The sequence below is a fragment of the Castor canadensis genome, chromosome 4, assembly GCF_047511655.1.
Source record: "Castor canadensis chromosome 4, mCasCan1.hap1v2, whole genome shotgun sequence".
NCBI lineage: Eukaryota > Metazoa > Chordata > Mammalia > Rodentia > Castoridae > Castor > Castor canadensis.
The window spans coordinates 177,183,785-177,201,066 of NC_133389.1; the positions used below are offsets into that span (position 1 = coordinate 177,183,785).

At 35.9% G+C, this 17,282-nt stretch overlaps 1 protein-coding gene across 1 annotated transcript in view; it reads left to right on the plus strand.

Annotated features, from left to right (window-relative positions):
• Psmd1 (proteasome 26S subunit, non-ATPase 1) overlaps positions 1-17,282 on the plus strand; it is a 104,065-nt gene that overhangs the window by 52,480 nt on the left and 34,303 nt on the right. Inside the window, exon 17 of the mRNA XM_020156256.2 lies at positions 12,948-13,062. Within this exon, the coding sequence (XP_020011845.2) occupies positions 12,948-13,062 (115 nt within the window). The remainder of the gene's footprint in view (positions 1-12,947; positions 13,063-17,282) is intronic.

Below are 17,282 nucleotides of genomic sequence, written 5' to 3' on the forward strand. Positions count from 1 at the left end.
TGTATGTGTATACATAGGTTTTAACAGAAACTTTGTCACTGCTCATTTTTAAACAGCTTCTAAGTTTGAGATTTGGTTCTTTAGCAACTTTTTTTTCCCTACCAATTTTACGTTGGGGAAAGTACACAATATGTAATGAAAGTACATTTTTACCTTATTTCAGAAAGTTATGTATAAATCTTAACAGTTATGCTATTTATGTTTTTTCTAAAGTGTAAGGCTCGTTGTATTGGAACTCTATTTCCATTTAAAAGATCATCATAGATCACTCATAGTTTTTAGTTATTCAGTTACTTCTAGATTACTGATGGCATCTGTGCCCTTTTGTTGTTGTTGTTGTTTGGAATTTTTTTATATTCCTTAGCTTGTGTTGAAAGTTATTGGAAAATATATACTTCATTTCAGTTCTACTGAGAACTTCAAATTTTATTTGGTATTTTTTTTTAACTTAGAATTCAATGTTTTAGAAAAATACTCAGAATTCTAGATGAAAACAGACATTACTTAGCAGTCAGGTAGACTTGTGCCAGAATTTCTATTTAGGAATACTATAAGTATTTTTAAATGTTTCTTTTTTCTGAATCACGATTTGATATCTCTACTTATGCAGACTAGTAGGGATTTGCAAAAGAAATAATGTCATATTGAAAATAGCAGCCCCATTGTATCCAATGAAAAGATTTGTTTGAAATAATGCTTCATTGATTTCTGTTCATAGATAATTTTTTAATATCCATCAAGTACATTATAAAAATGCCAACTGTAATGGTGATAGTAATTATTATAATAACTTTCATTTACCTTCACTCGTTCTCTTTTTTTGGGGGGAAATACAAGACTGGGGTTTGAACTTAAGGCTTTACATTTGCAAAGTAGGTGCTCTACCACTTGAGTCACACTTCCAGTTCATTTTGCTCTGGTTATTTTGGAGATGAGGGTCTTACAAACTGTTTGCCTGGGCTGGCCTCAAACCATGATCCTCCTGATCTCAGCCTCCCATGTAGCTAGGATTACAAGCATGAGCCACCTGCACCCAGCAACTCATTCTCTTTCATTCTATTAAAATAGTAGTTAAAATTGGTACTTTGATTAATCTTTTTCTTTCCTTGCTTCCTTCCTTGTAGAAGATAATCTGTACATTCTCACTCCAAGTCTTTTATTTCTGTCATACACACACACACACAACTCACTTCTCTCTCCTCCCTCTTTAATAAAAATAACATTCGTACACAGTTGTAAGTCTAAATAGGAGGTAATTATTCAGTAGTAAGTTTACTAAAAACAATTTTAACAAGCATGTTTCTCTGCCTGCTTCACATTAGAGTAACAAATTAAAAGGTGGATAGTGCTTTAATAATAGCAAACAGGGTCACCTTAAAAGAATTTAAACATACAGACATTTAGGTTTTTTCCGAATAGAAATTTGTAGCTCCCGTAAAATTCTACCCTCCGCAGGTTTAAGAGCTATAATAATTGTTAGGATAGTGTTCTGTGTATTTAAAAAGGCCAAATCATGTTCATTCAGCTCTGTTTTAGATGCCAAGAAATGCTAAATGCACTTTTTAAAGATTTCCATCCAAAATAATTTTTAAAAAGCGTAATTCTTAGTGGTAGAATGAGGTTTCAGATGTCTAGTAGCTTCATTTTTATAGACTATTTCATTTCCCACAAACTTAAGATAAATTAACTTTTTAAATTACTGAGGACCTCAGAGCCTTATGTGTGCAGAGCAAGTGCTGTGCCACTGAGCTGCATCCCCAGCCCCAAGAGAAATTAATTCTTACTGATGTAGTTTAATGGTCTAACTGAAACACCTACTTGGTACATTTTTGTAAGATAATGAATTTTGTCCCTGAAACCATCTTAATTTATTGAACAGATTCTATCTTTGACCTAAGAGGTCAATCTTGGTATCTTTTGTAGTCTAGGAAAATAGGAAAATAGCTTGAGTATCAGCCAAGGACATTTTTTAACTTCTCAGTCATAATATATATTAAGCAGTACCACTGAGGGATTTTTTAGCAGTGTGGAGTTACGTCCATCACATATTCATTCATTTGTGAAGTATTTGCTGATTGTTCTATGCACATGGAGGTACAGTGGTGAATAAGGTCAACATTTTCTGTTCTTGTGTAATTCATAATCTTATTGGTATGCAAACAAGTTTATTGACAATTATAATACAGACATGGTAGAGCTAAGACTAGCTTATTTCAACAGGATCCACAGCACATCTCAAGTATTTCTCAGCTTCCTTTTTACTCATTTCTCTCTTATTCATTCTCTTTGACCCAGATCACTGAACCAGCTAACAACACAGTAAGAATAGCTACTCCAAGCTTAATCTGTTCTTGAACTCCTTCACTCACTTTCACTGATACCTGTCTTTACTTGTTTTAAGGAAGCACACAGACAAATCCAAAACAAGCATCATCGCCTTTCACTTCTCTTCAAAATATCTTTTGTTCGTCCATCCTATCCTTTCAGGTTATGTGATCCTTCTTTGCCACAGCTGTTTTCCACTTAGTTTCTTGATCCCAACTCTTTGCAGTTTTGCTGAATAAGGTTACTTTCTTTTTCTCACATATAATCAATGCCTTAAGTATTCCATTCCTCAGCTGTAACTTTTTTTTGGCAGGTATGCTCAGGTTTCCAGTAAAGAAAAGGAAAACATTTCCTTACATTTTAATTCTCTTTCCTTCATCTCTTATAAACATCTTTAAAGAAATGCCTATGTTTTTCTTAACCACAACATAGTCTGTAATTCTTATAACCATATTTTTGTTCCCAACATTCTACTAAACAGTTCTTAGAAACTCACTAATTAGCACCAGTCATAGATTATGTACAATATTCAGCACTATTAACTAAGCATTTCTCAAAACTTGATCTTCTCTTGGCTTCAAAGTGACCCCATCCTGGTTCTTTGTCTTTCTTATAGAATCTTTTCTGTCTCTTATTACATTCCCTTAATAGGCAGATTCTCCCAAGACTCCTGTCCTTGTTGACTTCACGTTCCTCTTTGATTTCTCCCTTCATTCACTCTTATAACTTCCATCAACTTACTGAAGAAAACTCTTAAAATTCTGTTCCTAGCCCAGTGGCCTGTGATTCTGGTCATGAAATGGGACAAGCAACAGACCTAAGAGTTAGGAAGTCTCAGACAAGTTTTCTTAATTTCTCAAGGCTTTAATTTCTGATTGTGTAGAAAGGAAGATGATGTAACCTGCTCTGTCTACTTCACAGAAGCATTTGACCCAGCTGGTCATTTCTTCTCCCTCTTACATCACTGGCTGTTCCATCTTAGTTGTCTTTGCTTGCTCTAATTCATCTCAACCTGTTACTATTGGAGCTCCTTTGGAATTTTTTCTTTTTTTTAATCTCTTCCTCTCTCTGTCTACACTTGGCAATATGTACTTTTACAGTTTTAAATACTATAAATATTCTGAAGCTCCCAAATTTGTATTTCTAGCCCAGACCCTTCCTTCACACTGCAGACTCTTATGCTTAATTACCTCATCAATATCTCCCATAGATGTCTAAAAATGTTCAAAACTGAATGCCTGCAGGTCTGCTCTTCTTATAATTTCTTTATCTCAGTTTAGCAGCAGTTATGTCCTTTGGAGATTTCTCTTGCTCTCCCCCCTTCCTCTCTCTTCCCTCTTTCCCCCATCAGGAAATTCCGTTGACTTTTTAAAATAGATACTAAATTCATACTCTTTCCCTTACTTCCATGCTGTCTTTATCCAGGTCAACGACATATTTTGACTGAGTTCCTGAGGTAGCTTCTCAACCTTCAAAAGGTCTTCCTTTTACCTACACCCCCCCCCATTTTCAGTGTCATTCTGTTGCTCAGAATCCCCTAATGGTGCTTTCTACTCATTGTAAAAGCCAGAGTTCCTGTACTGGCCTATAAAGCCCGAAATGATAGAACTTTCTTTTCCATCTGACTGTCTTTAACCGCTCTTCCCTTCTTCACTACACTCAAACTCCTTGCTGCTCCCTAAACTTGCCATGCATGTACTGTAGGACCTTTCATGAGCTATTTTGTCTATCTAGGACATTTTTTTCTCAGGGTAATCACTTGGTTTGCTTCCTCACTGACTTCCTGTCTTATTGCCTTCTCATTGCATCCTGCCCAGACCACTCTATTAATACTGCAGTATGCCCTACTCTTGTGACTCTTCCAGTACCTACTACTTGATCTTTTTTTCTCCTTAGAATTTCACCACTTGATCATTTATTCATTTACCACATTTATTATTTGTTATGTTTCCTGCTAGAAACCTGCTTGGAGTTTGTTGACCTTCTTGTCTTTCATCAGAATTTGGGGAGTTCTTGGCCATATTTCTTTAATTGTTCTCTTTCTTCTCTCCAAGACTCTCATGGTGCATGTATTGGTATGCTTGATGGTGTCCCACAGGTTTCTTAGGTTCTGTTCCTTTTCTACTTCTTTTTTTCTTTCTGCTTCTCAGACTGAATAATTTTATTTGACCTATCTTTAGATTCACTCATTCTTTTTCTTCTTCATCTTTTTCTTTGTCTTCATTATTGTTTTGGTCAACAACTCACTATGTAGAGCAAGCATGCTTTGAACTCACTCTTTAGCACCCCCTCCATGCCTCAGCCTGGGATTATGTGCCATCATGCCTGGTCAATTTTTTTTTCTCTCTGTTCTGCTATTGAATGTCTCCTGATGAATTTTTTGTGCCAGTTATACTTTTCAGTGCCAGAATTTCTGCTTGTTTCTTTTTATAATTTCTACCTCTTTATTGATAATTCTGTATTTGATGATACACTGTTCTCCCATTTTCTTCAGTTATTTGCCCATGGTTGCTTTTAGCTCTTTCATCGATTTAAGTCCAATGCCTGCATTTCCTCAGGAACAATTTCTGTTATTATCTTTTTCTCCTGTGAATGGACTATGCATTCTTATTTCTTTGTATGCCTCACAGATTTTTGTTGAAAATTGGATAGTTTGAACATTATAATGTGGCAACTCAGAAAATCAGATCCTCCCCTTCCAGGGGTTTGTTATTGCTGCTGCTTGTGGATTGTTGTTTGCTTAGTGACTTTTGTAAAGTATTTTTATAAAGTCTGTGTTATTTGTCATGTGTGGCCAGTAGTCTGTGTTGTGTTCGCTTAGTGGTCAGCTGGTGTTTTGACAGATTTCTTAAACACCTAGTGCAAAAAGAAAGAAAGGAAGGGAGAGAGGGAAAGAAAGAGGGAAGGGAAGGGTCTCCTGGTCTTTGCTGATTGACCTGACCCTATATTGGGGGCATTCTTTTAGGCTGAACCACATCACTTACTAGCCTGCCAGCTGCTTATGCATTGCCTGAGGTGAAAGTTTAGGGTGTCTCAAGCCTTTCCTGAGCATCTATTCAACTCTGGCCAAGCATGTGGTCTTCTCCATTCTGCTAATATAAATGGGAACTTGTGAAAAGCCCTTATTGCCTTACATACCTCCTTTCTCAACCTCTCTTTCCTCAGCTTTTCAGCCTGCTTATCTGAGTATCCCTGGCCCCAGGCTGCTATGGCCAATACTGCCTTTCAGTGTTCAAGGCAAATGCCATCTAGGAGGCTGCTCTGGTACCGGGAACACTGAGTCAGATGACATCAAGGCCAGCCTTGGGATAGAGGTTGAAGCAACCACAGTTTTGTGAGAATAAGTTCTGGCATTAACCCATCCCAAGGATACAAGTTGCCATCTTCACTACCACTGCAGTATGATGCCATGCAATGCTCATATCCTTTCAGCAAAAGAGTTCTTTACACCTGGAATTATAGCCAGTGATCAAAAATGACCCACGTGTACATGTGTTCAAAACACTTTTATCACCAAGACAGAACTTAAATGCCAAAATAAATTAAACCTTATGAGTGTCAAAGTATATTATCCAATCAAAGAAATACAAATAAAATCTTAATAAACTACAATAAGTTATTGAGAGTATACTTGGACAGCAAGATTTCTCATGGTTTGCTAACTAGAAATAGGGAGAAAATGTACTGATGATACTAAACTTTTTGAATATTACAGATTTCTCTAGATCCAAGAATACATTCAGAGACTTTTTTTTTTGTAGTACTGGGACTTGAACTCAGGGCCTCACACTTGCTAGCAGGCACTCTAGCACTTAAGCCACACCACCAGTCCTGTCTTGTGTTAGGTATTTTCAAGATAGAGTCTCATAAACTGTTTGCCCAGTCTGACTTTGAACTGTGATTCTCTTTAGTGGCTAGTATTACAGGCATAACCCACTGGCATCTGGCCATTCTGATTTCTTAAGAGCAATTTCTTTATTGCATAAAGCTTATGAATCTACTTTCTTCTCACTTCCCTCCATTTTAGCAGCACCTGAAAGAAATTAATTTTGGAGGGGAAATGTGCCAGAAGATTCCCTAAATTTTTACTAATTTTTGGTCTTCCGAAGTCCAGGAAGATTATAAAAAAGAAATATTAAAGGTGGCATTGCATTTGTAAGGTTTATGGGAGGATCTGTGTTTTTTTTTCCTTCCCTTATGATACTTTCTATACAATGGATATTCAGTAAGTGCTAAGTTAATAAAGTAAAATCCTAAAAGTACTTTAGCTTAGGATGTGGCATTCTATATGGCAAAAGTATATTCCAAAAAGAAAATTGTTCTCTTTATCAATTATTTTCTTGAAAACAAGCAGTTTATTATTTCCTATGATAAACACAAGATTCAAAAAGATTGAATATCCTCCCCCTCCTTTTTTTTTTTACCAGAGATGTTATTTTAAAAATCATCCTAAGCTTTATAAACTGCCTAAAGAGTGAGAAAACTTGCTGAAATTTTCAACATGTATTTACTCAGTAAATTTATAATTGAGTAAATGTACCTTTAAATTCAACATATCAAACATATCTGAAAAAGCTAGGTCATAGGTAACATATTCTGTGCTATTAAAACAATAAGTATTGATTTCCTTCCTCTCCATCTTCTCCCCTCCATAAACTAAAATCCACTGTTTTTCCAATATATGTTCATGGATACATAGAACTGATCTTTTATTGCTGATCAGGGATTAGTCATTTAAGTACTTTGTTAATAAATGCTTATTCAAGGGGATTATAACAAGCCAGATGAATTATTTTGGATGCTGTTTTTGTTATTGTTGTTGTTATGTCAGTGTCCATGTTTATATAGAAAGCTGGGATTTAGGGAATATCAGAATTTTCTAAAATAACTAAAAGAATGCCTAATGGACTGTTACATGGATTTAGTGCATCTTCTCTAATCTGCAGATTCTCTTCTTGCCTTGCCCTCTTCTTTTCTTCCTTTTTTTCCCCTTGTAGTTTGAAGAAACCATACTGTTATTTCTGTTTATTTTCTCACAATACAAATTTTATTGATTGGATCGCTGCGTGTAGTTTAATGTTGGTTAGTCTTCTGTGTTTCCTGTAAACTGATAGTTGGCTCTGGATGCTTGATCATATTCAGGTTCAATCTTTCTCTCACCATTTATTTATCTATTTTTCGTTGTTTATTGATGGGCAAGGCTGATGGTACATATAAGATCTGAGTGTTTCTGTTTTCATGTTGTTAGCAATCGATAATCACGCTGACAGCCGTTGATTCATTATAAGTTGAAAATGGTGATACAGTTTATCATCACTTCATTTATTAACTGTTACTTAAAAATAATATATACATACATCATATGTGTCTGTGTGTGTAAAGATTAATGTGCACAAGTCTTGCTTTCACTGAATGTTTGCATTCCAGTCATTGCTTAGAAAGATGCCTTTTTCCTTTTAGAGCTTCCTACTGAAACACTGAAATAAACATATAAGAATACTGTGGTTTTATTGTACTCTTGAAGACACTGAATGTCTGAGCTAATTTATTAAAGAATTTGTCATTCCTTGTCTTAAACACTTGTTTTTTGTAAAGAATGTGTCAGCATAAACTTCATGAAATTGTTAATGCTATTTGGGAAATAAAATCCAAGTCCAAATTCTACCCCCTTTCAGAAAATTTTTCTACTAAAGAAAAGAACTTGAGTTTTGTTGTTGATGTAAGAATATTATCAGAATATCTTATTATTTATTTATAATATAATATTTCATTGACAAGTGGAGATTATAAAATAAGTGAAGTTTTAAGAAAGATTTTAGGCTAAGCTTTTTGCCATGAGTCAGTTTTCCCTGGAATAGCTGGCCCTTGCTACAACCAGGGAACAAATTGGTGAGTATTCTGTGTGCCATTAGCTCCCTAAAAAGTTGATAAGGAAAAATGAAGGTCAAAAATCCTAAATGTAAATATGAATGTAAACAATTTATTAAATATAAATTTACTATCCAGCTTGTCTTATACTGTTTTGAAAGGACCTTTGGGAGTGAATTACCCAACCTTAAAAAAAAAAAGTAAGAACACAAACTACAGCATATTAGCAGACAGATTCCTGCTTCTGATCCAAAGCCAATTCCTAGTTCTATATCTAGATTTCAGTGGTGATAGCATTGTATTTAACTCTGCCACACTACCAACTCTCCCCTAAAATGGAGCAGGTAGTAATTTATGGGCAAAGCAAGTAAGGCTCACAGAGATTTAGTGCTTATCATCCTGCTGATAAATTGCTACACTACCTTTAGAATCCAGGTCTCTCTGATTCCTAAGCTATGTTCTATCACAACGAAACAAAGAGGGAAAGTTGACAAAGGCCATTTAAGGAGTCGCAGTAGTATTTCCAATGATAGATGACCGGGCCTTAAAGAAGACCATGGAAACAGAAGTAAGATTTAAGGGGTTTCACTTGACTTGCTGGCAGATTAGTTGTAGAGATTGAGAGATTAGAATGATTGTGTAGATGAATGCTTACAATGGGAAAGGAAGTAATTTGTGGAGAGATGCCCTTCTTTATTTCTCTTTCTGTATGTTGACTGATGTGTCTGTGGTATATTTTGTTAAAAACTTCCAACAAGCTCTTAGAAATTCAGGATATTGCTGAGATTATTTGGAATTCATTGTTGGGAATACAAAGCACTTAAATATGTGCGAGTATATTCTTATTTCTGTGTATTGTGTTAGTCTTTTGATACTGTGGCACTTAACATAGTGAGAATTATTATAAATTCATAATTCTACAAATCCTGAGGTTTGTAACTTGAAAAATTCTTTTGTAAGAACAGTGTTTCTTCCTGTGTACATATATTGCTCATTTTTCCTCTGTTAGTGAAGATAGATGAAAGGAGGAAAAAATACACCATGTTCCTGAAAATGTCTTGATTTATTAATATGATTTGATGTGAAGGTTTACAAACACTATTCCATAAAGAAACAGTAGTTAAAAGCCTGTGTGCTGAAAGAAAGAAATTCATATGTGCAGTTAACGGTTGGATGGTGTGTCAGTGACTTGTGCCTGTGGGCTTGCACAATCACTGCTCTGTGAAAGGTTTGTACAAATAGTAACATTGGCTGGTAACTACAAGCCAAGAAATCTTATTGAAAGAACAAATTGGAATTTAGTTTCTTATTTCAGCATATAGTTTTTGAAAGCAAAAAATTACAACTTCTTTTCATTAAAAACTTAATTATATATTTAAGATTAAAGTAATGCTTTTACTTGTCACTGCTTATAATGTGCCTTGTGGTGAACCGTGTAACACTTAAAAGTAATAAGGTTTTTTTTCATTATCTTCACAATACTATATAAACTAAATTTTAAAACCTCAAAGATAAATTCCTTCATTTTACATTAAATATTAGACTCCCAAAATAGTATGTGTCTGTACATTTGTGGCACAGAGTATGGGGTGTTGGGGAAAAGACTGATGAAAAAGTGATTTGGAACCACTGTCTGTCAGATGATTAGCAGGTAGTCATTAACAACACTTAAGGGAGCTTAAACAGGACCCGGATTTTCCAAATGTTTTTATAGTCTAAACTCACTACTTTATACATAATAAGCACTCAGTTATTATGATTAACTAGATCTAATTATGAGGTCTTAAAGATAGGCTGCCACAGGTAATGTGTTTGTCTAGTACTGTATGTTTTTTTTAAACTATTATTTCAGATAATTATCTCTGGTCTTCAGAACAACTAGCCTACTAGTGCAAATATAGCCATACCTGTGCTTCATTTGAACCAGGCTCTTGAATGGATTAATTTTAATAGTCTGAAATTAGCAAGACTAAACAGAATATATCATGAGCAAAGGCAGGACATAGGAAAGGGAGTAGAACATGAGTAGTTAAGTGACACACTAACAAAATGGAATTTGGCAAAGGGGGGGTTGAAGGTTAGAGATTGGCATTAGAAAGCTTTGATTTCTAACCATGCTACAGCATACTGTGCCAGCATTCCCAGTGTTTTGTTTCTAATGTGTGTTCCACTTCTCCTCCACACAAAGCCAATTGTTTATCTACTACCTTTACTTCCAGCCTGCTTCTCACGTTCCTTTGCTCACATTTCTGTCTCTGTTATTGAAGAAGGGCCATCTATTGAGTCCCAGCACATTTCTCACCTGAGAGGCCTTCCTGAGCCCCCTGTGGGCTGTTCCCACTCCATATCCACAAGCTCAAATTAAGGATACTCAGTTAGCCTTCATGAAGTTTTACAGAGATGTTAATGCTCCCCGCTGATTGCCTAGCTGAATTATAAATTGAAATGGAAACGGAAACATTAGGGATTTGGTATATTTCCCAGGGTTTCACCATTAGAAGATGATACTTGTTGGTCAAGTCTTCAAATATAAATTTAGTTTGATTCGCTTTTTCACTAAAAGTTATTTTATCCATAGAACCTGGTACTCTGCTGATAATTTATGGGAGATCTCAACCTTTGACCCCTGAAACTTTTGTAGTCTTTTTTTTTTTTTTTTTTTTTTTGGGTGGGCCTGGGGTTTTTGATCTTTAAGGCTTCACATTTGCAAAGCGGGCGTCCTACCACTTGAGCCATACCTCCAGTCCATTTTGCTCTGGTTATTTTCGAGATGGGGGTCTCATGAACATTTTCCCCAGGTTGGCCTTGAATTGTAATCCGCCCATTTTTTTTAGCCTCCCACAGAGCTAGGTTTACAGGCATGCACCACCATGCTGGGCTAGAGACTTTTTTAGTCCTGAGTGATCCTATTTGTAGTTAATTAGGTGGCAAAATATGTAAATTTGTCAGAGCTTTCAGTTCTTAGCCTGATAGGAGTAAAAAGCAGTTTAATGATGGTTGTGTCAATTTTAAGTTGTAGAATGATATTCTAACATCCTCTTTAGTGTAATGGCACTTTAAACTTCATTTTTAGTCTGTAGGAATATTACTCATTAAAGTTGTCCTGTAATTTAAACCTATGATAATTGGCTGGGGCTTGAACTCAGGGCTTCAGGCTTCCAAAGCAGGTACTCTACCACTTGAGCCACACCTCCAACCCCAATTGGTTCATTTTTAAAAATCATAGAATTATAAAATTGGAACAGGTGCTCTCTCTCTTTCTCTCTCTCTCTCTCTCTCTCTCTCTCTCTTCCTCGCTCTCATTCTCTCTCTGTGTGTATGTACATATACACACTTACAATTTTATTTATTTAATATTTTGGTGGTACTAGGGATTGAACTCAGGGCTTCTTAATTGGTTCAACTGTTCAGAGACAGCCATATCTAAAATACGAGTTTCATACATATGCAACTTTATTGTTAAATAACTCATGTGTTCACTGAAAATTCATCTTTATTGTATTTTCAGTTATTTGCTCATCCATTTTTCACATTATTCCTGTGAAATAGCCAGGAAAATCTACTAATTTCAGAAAATAAAACCTAAGTGACTTGCCTAATATAATAAAACTAACACAGTAGCAAAGCTAAAATCCATTTCCGAGCACAATGCTTTTTTTACACCATTCTATTTTTCCATATTGCTGCCATTAATATTATCTCCAAATTACTCACACAAGGAAGCTCAATCAGAACACATTTAAGAAACTGATAAACTCTATTGAAGGTAGAAATAACCCAATTTACCCTTATAGCACAATTTCATTGTAATAAATGTGGTTTCTTTTGTAAACTGGCTATATTACCTTTGTAATTTGAACTTACCACTCATTGGAGTTTGAAGCTAGAGGACAATTCCAGCTTAGAATTGTGGATTTTAACTGGTTTGTGGCAATAACTTTTCATTCATAACAGAATAGTCTTTAAAAAAAATTTTTGAAACTTTTTACTAATGTTTAATATACATCCAGAAAATTTTCCCAAATTATTATCCTACATATAGCTCTATAAATTTTCACATATGGACACACCTGTGTAGACACTGGTAGGTTCAAGATCACAACATTATCAGCCTCCTGGAAGCTTCCATTACACCCTTTTCTGTTGACTAGCCTAGTCCTGCAGCTTCTCAGAGATAGCCACTGGAACAAGAAGGAGATCAGATCAGGTATTCCATTAGTCAGATTTGTCCTGTTGTTGTCTTTGCTCCAGATATGGAGAAGAAAAGGAAAAGTCTTCACTAACTTATCAACACAAAATAATTGGCTGGAGTGCCACTTAAGGCCGAAAGAAAGTCAATTTCCTCATTATCAGGGATTTTTTTTTTACCAGCTTGGTACATAACTAGAGTCATAGTAGGATATTTAAGTCTGGAACATCCGCAGTCTCTGTAACAAAAGGCACAGAGACCAGGAAAGCAGATGTGAGCGATGTGCTGTTCCCTTCCCTGGCTATTCCCCTTGTGGAGGGCACCAGGGAGCGATGGCAATGCAGAGATGTGGTTGAGGAACCCCTGATGAGGGCCTTGTTCTTTGCTTATGTTAAATCTCCACTATTAGCAAATAAAATTCTGTGTTAGATATAATTCTACAATTTATTTCTCAAGTGTTCTATTGTTTCCTGTAACTTAAAAAAAAAAACTTGGTTAGAGTTTTTCCATTTTCATATGTAATATGTTACCTAAAACACTGTCTTCATTTTCTGTTTCTTATCAGGACTCCTGAACAGTGCCCAAGTGTTGTTTCTTTGTTGTCAGAGAGTTATAACCCTCATGTGCGCTACGGAGCTGCAATGGCCCTGGGGATCTGCTGTGCTGGCACAGGAAATAAGGTAAAGCCCAAAGCCAACAGGGTCAGTTCGTTCCTGGCGCCAGACTGTTTTCACTTGCAGAAAAGTTTATGTAACAGCTATAAAAATACAAGTGTAGTGTGATCTGTAAGACTGAACTTGCTTTGCAAAGCTTCCCAGTACTCCTTCACTTTACTATGCTGGAGTGCCACTTAAGAACACTGTCACGTTACATGGGTAGCTATTACTAAAACTGTGATACTGAGTTTCTATTTAAAATCATTCCTTGGAAGGGAGGGAAAGGAAAAAAGGGAGGGAGGGAAGGAAGAAGGGGTAGGAAGGGAGGAAAGGAATGAAAGAAGGAAGGAAAGAAAGAAATAGCTTTTTCTCTATAAAGAACGACTGTTCATTTTACACAATTATTTTCAGTGTTTAGTTTGTTTAATTAGTATTGTAGAAATCAAGATTCTCACTTGATGAAACCAAAATCAACTCATTTCATAATATTCCTGTTAAGCAAACCACTTTGTGCTATTTGCCTGTTTTCTCATCTCTAACCTTTTATTAAATACCCTAGTAGTTAAGCACTCAAAAATTACAAAATAGAGTTGAGTTAGGCAAGATGTTTATGAATCATGAGATTCATAAAGATATGCACTATTGTTTAAACAACAAGGTTTTGTTAATTGTTTTGCTTGTATCTTGGATTATTTAGAACAAATTCCTAGAAGTCAAATTCTTGTTTCATATTGCCAAATTACTTTCTAGAACATTTGAGTGGGTTGGATTGTTTTGGTTTTTGATTTTCCATTATTTAATTGATACGTAAAACATAAAACTTGTACATATTAATGAGTTACCTTGTGTGCCATGTTTGAATACATGTGTATATTTTATAATGTTAGAGTCAGGTTCAACATGTCTGTCTCCTCAGACATCTTTATGGTTGAAGCATTCTTAATCGGTGCTTCTAGGTTTTCAAAACATGTAATACATAATTTTTATCTATAGTCACCCTACTCATGCACCGTACACCAGAATTTCTTACTTATATTTACCTGTAACTTAGTATCCATTGGTCAACACCCCATCCTCTGTAATCTTCACAACCTGATATAATCATCATACTTTACCTCTCACAGCCCAAATGCTAGTTTCAGCATGAATTTGAATAGATTTTTATACAGGGTAAGAGATAGGGATCTAGTTGCACTCTTATACATGTAGTCCAGTTTTCCTGGACCATTTGTTGAAGAAGCTGCCTTATCACCAATATGTTTTTGGTGCTTTAGTCAAGAATCAGATGACTGTAACTGCATGGGCTTATTTCTGGGTCTTCTGTTCCTTTGGTCTTCATGTCTGTTCTTGTGCCAGAATCATGCTATTTTTGTTACTGTGGTTTTGTAATGTAATTTGAAGTTAGGAGTTGTGATACCTCTAGAATTGCTCACATTGCTCAGGATTGCTTTGGCTGTTTAGGGGCTTTTATGCATCTATATGAATTTTATGATTGATTTTATTTTCTATTTCTGTGGAAGTGATATTGGAGTTTTGTTGGAGATTGCATTGAATCTGTGGATTGTTTTTAATAGTGTAGTCATTTTCATGATATAAATTCTGCCAATCCATGCCCATAGGAGATCTTTCCATCTTCTAGTATCTTCCTCCATTTCTTTCTTCAGCAGTTTATAGTTTTCCTTGTAAAGGTCTTTAACCCCCTTCATTAAATTTATTTCTAGGTATTTAATCCTTTTGAGGCTATTATGAATGGGATTGTTTTCTTGATTTTTATATGTTGATTTTGTGTCCTGTCTGCTACTTTGCTGAAAGTGTTTATCAAAAAGAAAAAGGGTTTTGGTGGAGCCTTTAGGATCCTTTAAATTTTGGATTATATCATTTCTTTTTTTTTTTTTTTTTTTCATTTTTCTTTTATTATTCATATGTGCATACAAGGCTTGGTTTATTTCTCCCCCCTGACCCCACCCCCTCCCTTACCACCCACTCCACCCCCTCCCGCTCCCCCCCTCAATACCCAGCAGAAACTATTTTGCCCTTATCTCTAATTTTGTTGTAGAGAGAGTATAAGCAATAATAGGAAGGAACAAGGGGTTTTGCTGGTTGAGATAAGGATAGCTATACAGGGCATTCACTCACATTGATTTCCTGTGCGTGGGTGTTACCTTCTAGGTTAATTCTTTTTAATCTAACCTTTTCTCTAGTTCCTGGTCTCCTTTTCCTATTGGCCTCAGTTGCTTTAAGGTATCTGCTTTAGTTTCTCTGCATTAAGGGCAACAAATGCTAGCTAGTTTTTTAGGTGTCTTACCTATCCTCACCCCTCCCTTGTGTGCTCTCGCTTTTATCATGTGCTCATAGTCCAATCCCCTTGTTGTGTTTGCCCTTGATCTAATGTCCACATATGAGGGAGAACATACGATTTTTGGTCTTTTGAGCCAGGCTAACCTCACTCAGAATGATGTTCTCCAATTCCATCCATTTACCAGCGAATGATAACATTTCGTTCTTCTTCATGGCTGCATAAAATTCCATTGTGTATAGATACCACATTTTCTTAATCCATTCGTCAGTGCTGGGGCATCTTGGCTGTTTCCATAACTTGGCTATTGTGAATAGTGCCACAATAAACATGGATGTGCAGGTGCCTCTGGAGTAACAGTCTTTTGGGTATATCCCCAAGAGTGGTATTGCTGGATCAAATGGTAGATCGATGTCCAGCTTTTTAAGTAGCCTCCAAATTTTTTTCCAGAGTGGTTGTACTAGTCTACATTCCCACCAACAGTGTAAGAGGGTTCCTTTTTCCCCGCATCCTCGCCAACACCTGTTGTTGGTGGTGTTGCTGATGATGGCTATTCTAACAGGGGTGAGGTGGAATCTTAGTGTGGTTTTAATTTGCATTTCCTTTATTGCTAGAGATGGTGAGCATTTTTTCATGTGTTTTCTGGCCATTTGAATTTCTTCTTTTGAGAAAGTTCTGTTTAGTTCACCTGCCCATTTCTTTATTGGTTCATTAGTTTTGGGAGAATTTAGTTTTTTAAGTTCCCTGTATATTCTGGTTATCAGTCCTTTGTCTGATGTATAGTTGGCAAATATTTTCTCCCACTCTGTGGGTGTTCTCTTCAGTTTAGAGACCATTTCTTTTGATGAACAGAAGCTTTTTAGTTTTATGAGGTCCCATTTATCTATGCTATCTCTTAGTTGCTGTGCTGCTGGGGTTTCATTGAGAAAGTTCTTACCTATACCTACTAACTCCAGAGTATTTCCTACTCTTTCTTGTATCAACTTAAGAGTTTGGGGTCTGATATTCAGATCCTTGATCCATTTTGAGTTAATCTTGGTATAGGGTGATATACATGGATCTAGTTTCAGTTTTTTGCAGACTGCTAACCAGTTTTCCCAGCAGTTTTTGTTGAAGAGGCTGCTATTTCTCCATCGTATATTTTTAGCTCCTTTGTCAAAGATAAGTTGCTTATAGTTGTGTGGCTTCATATCTGGATCCTCTATTCTGTTCCACTGGTCTTCATGTCTGTTTTTGTGCCAGTACCATGCTGTTTTTATTATTATTGCTTTGTAATATAGTTTGAAGTCAGGTATTGTGATACCTCCTGCATTGTTCTTTTGACTGAGTATTGCCTTGGCTATTCGTGGCCTCTTGTGTTTCCATATAAATTTAACAGTAGATTTTTCAATCTCTTTGATAAATGTCATTGGAATTTTGATGGGAATTGCATTAAACATGTAGATTACTTTTGGGAGTATCGACATTTTTACTATGTTGATTCTACCAATCCATGAGCATGGGAGATCTCTCCACTTTCTATAGTCTTCCTCAATCTCTTTCTTCAGAAGTGTATAGTTTTCCTTGTAGAGGTCTTTCACATCTTTTGTTAGGTTTACACCTAGGTATTTGATTTTTTTTGAGGCTATTGTAAATGGAATTGTTTTCATACATTCTTTTTCCGTTTGCTCATTGTTAGTGTATAGAAATGCTAACGATTTTTCTATGTTGATTTTATATCCTGCTACCTTGCTATAGCTATTGATGATGTCTAGAAGCTTCTGAGTAGAGTTTTTTGGGTCTTTAAGGTATAGGATCATGTCGTCTGCAAATAGGGATATTTTGACAGTTTCTTTACCTATTTGTATTCCTTTTATTCCTTCTTCTTGCCTAATTGCTCTGGCTAGGAATTCCAGTACTATGTTGAATAGGAGTGGAGATAGTGGGCATCCTTGTCTGGTTCCTGATT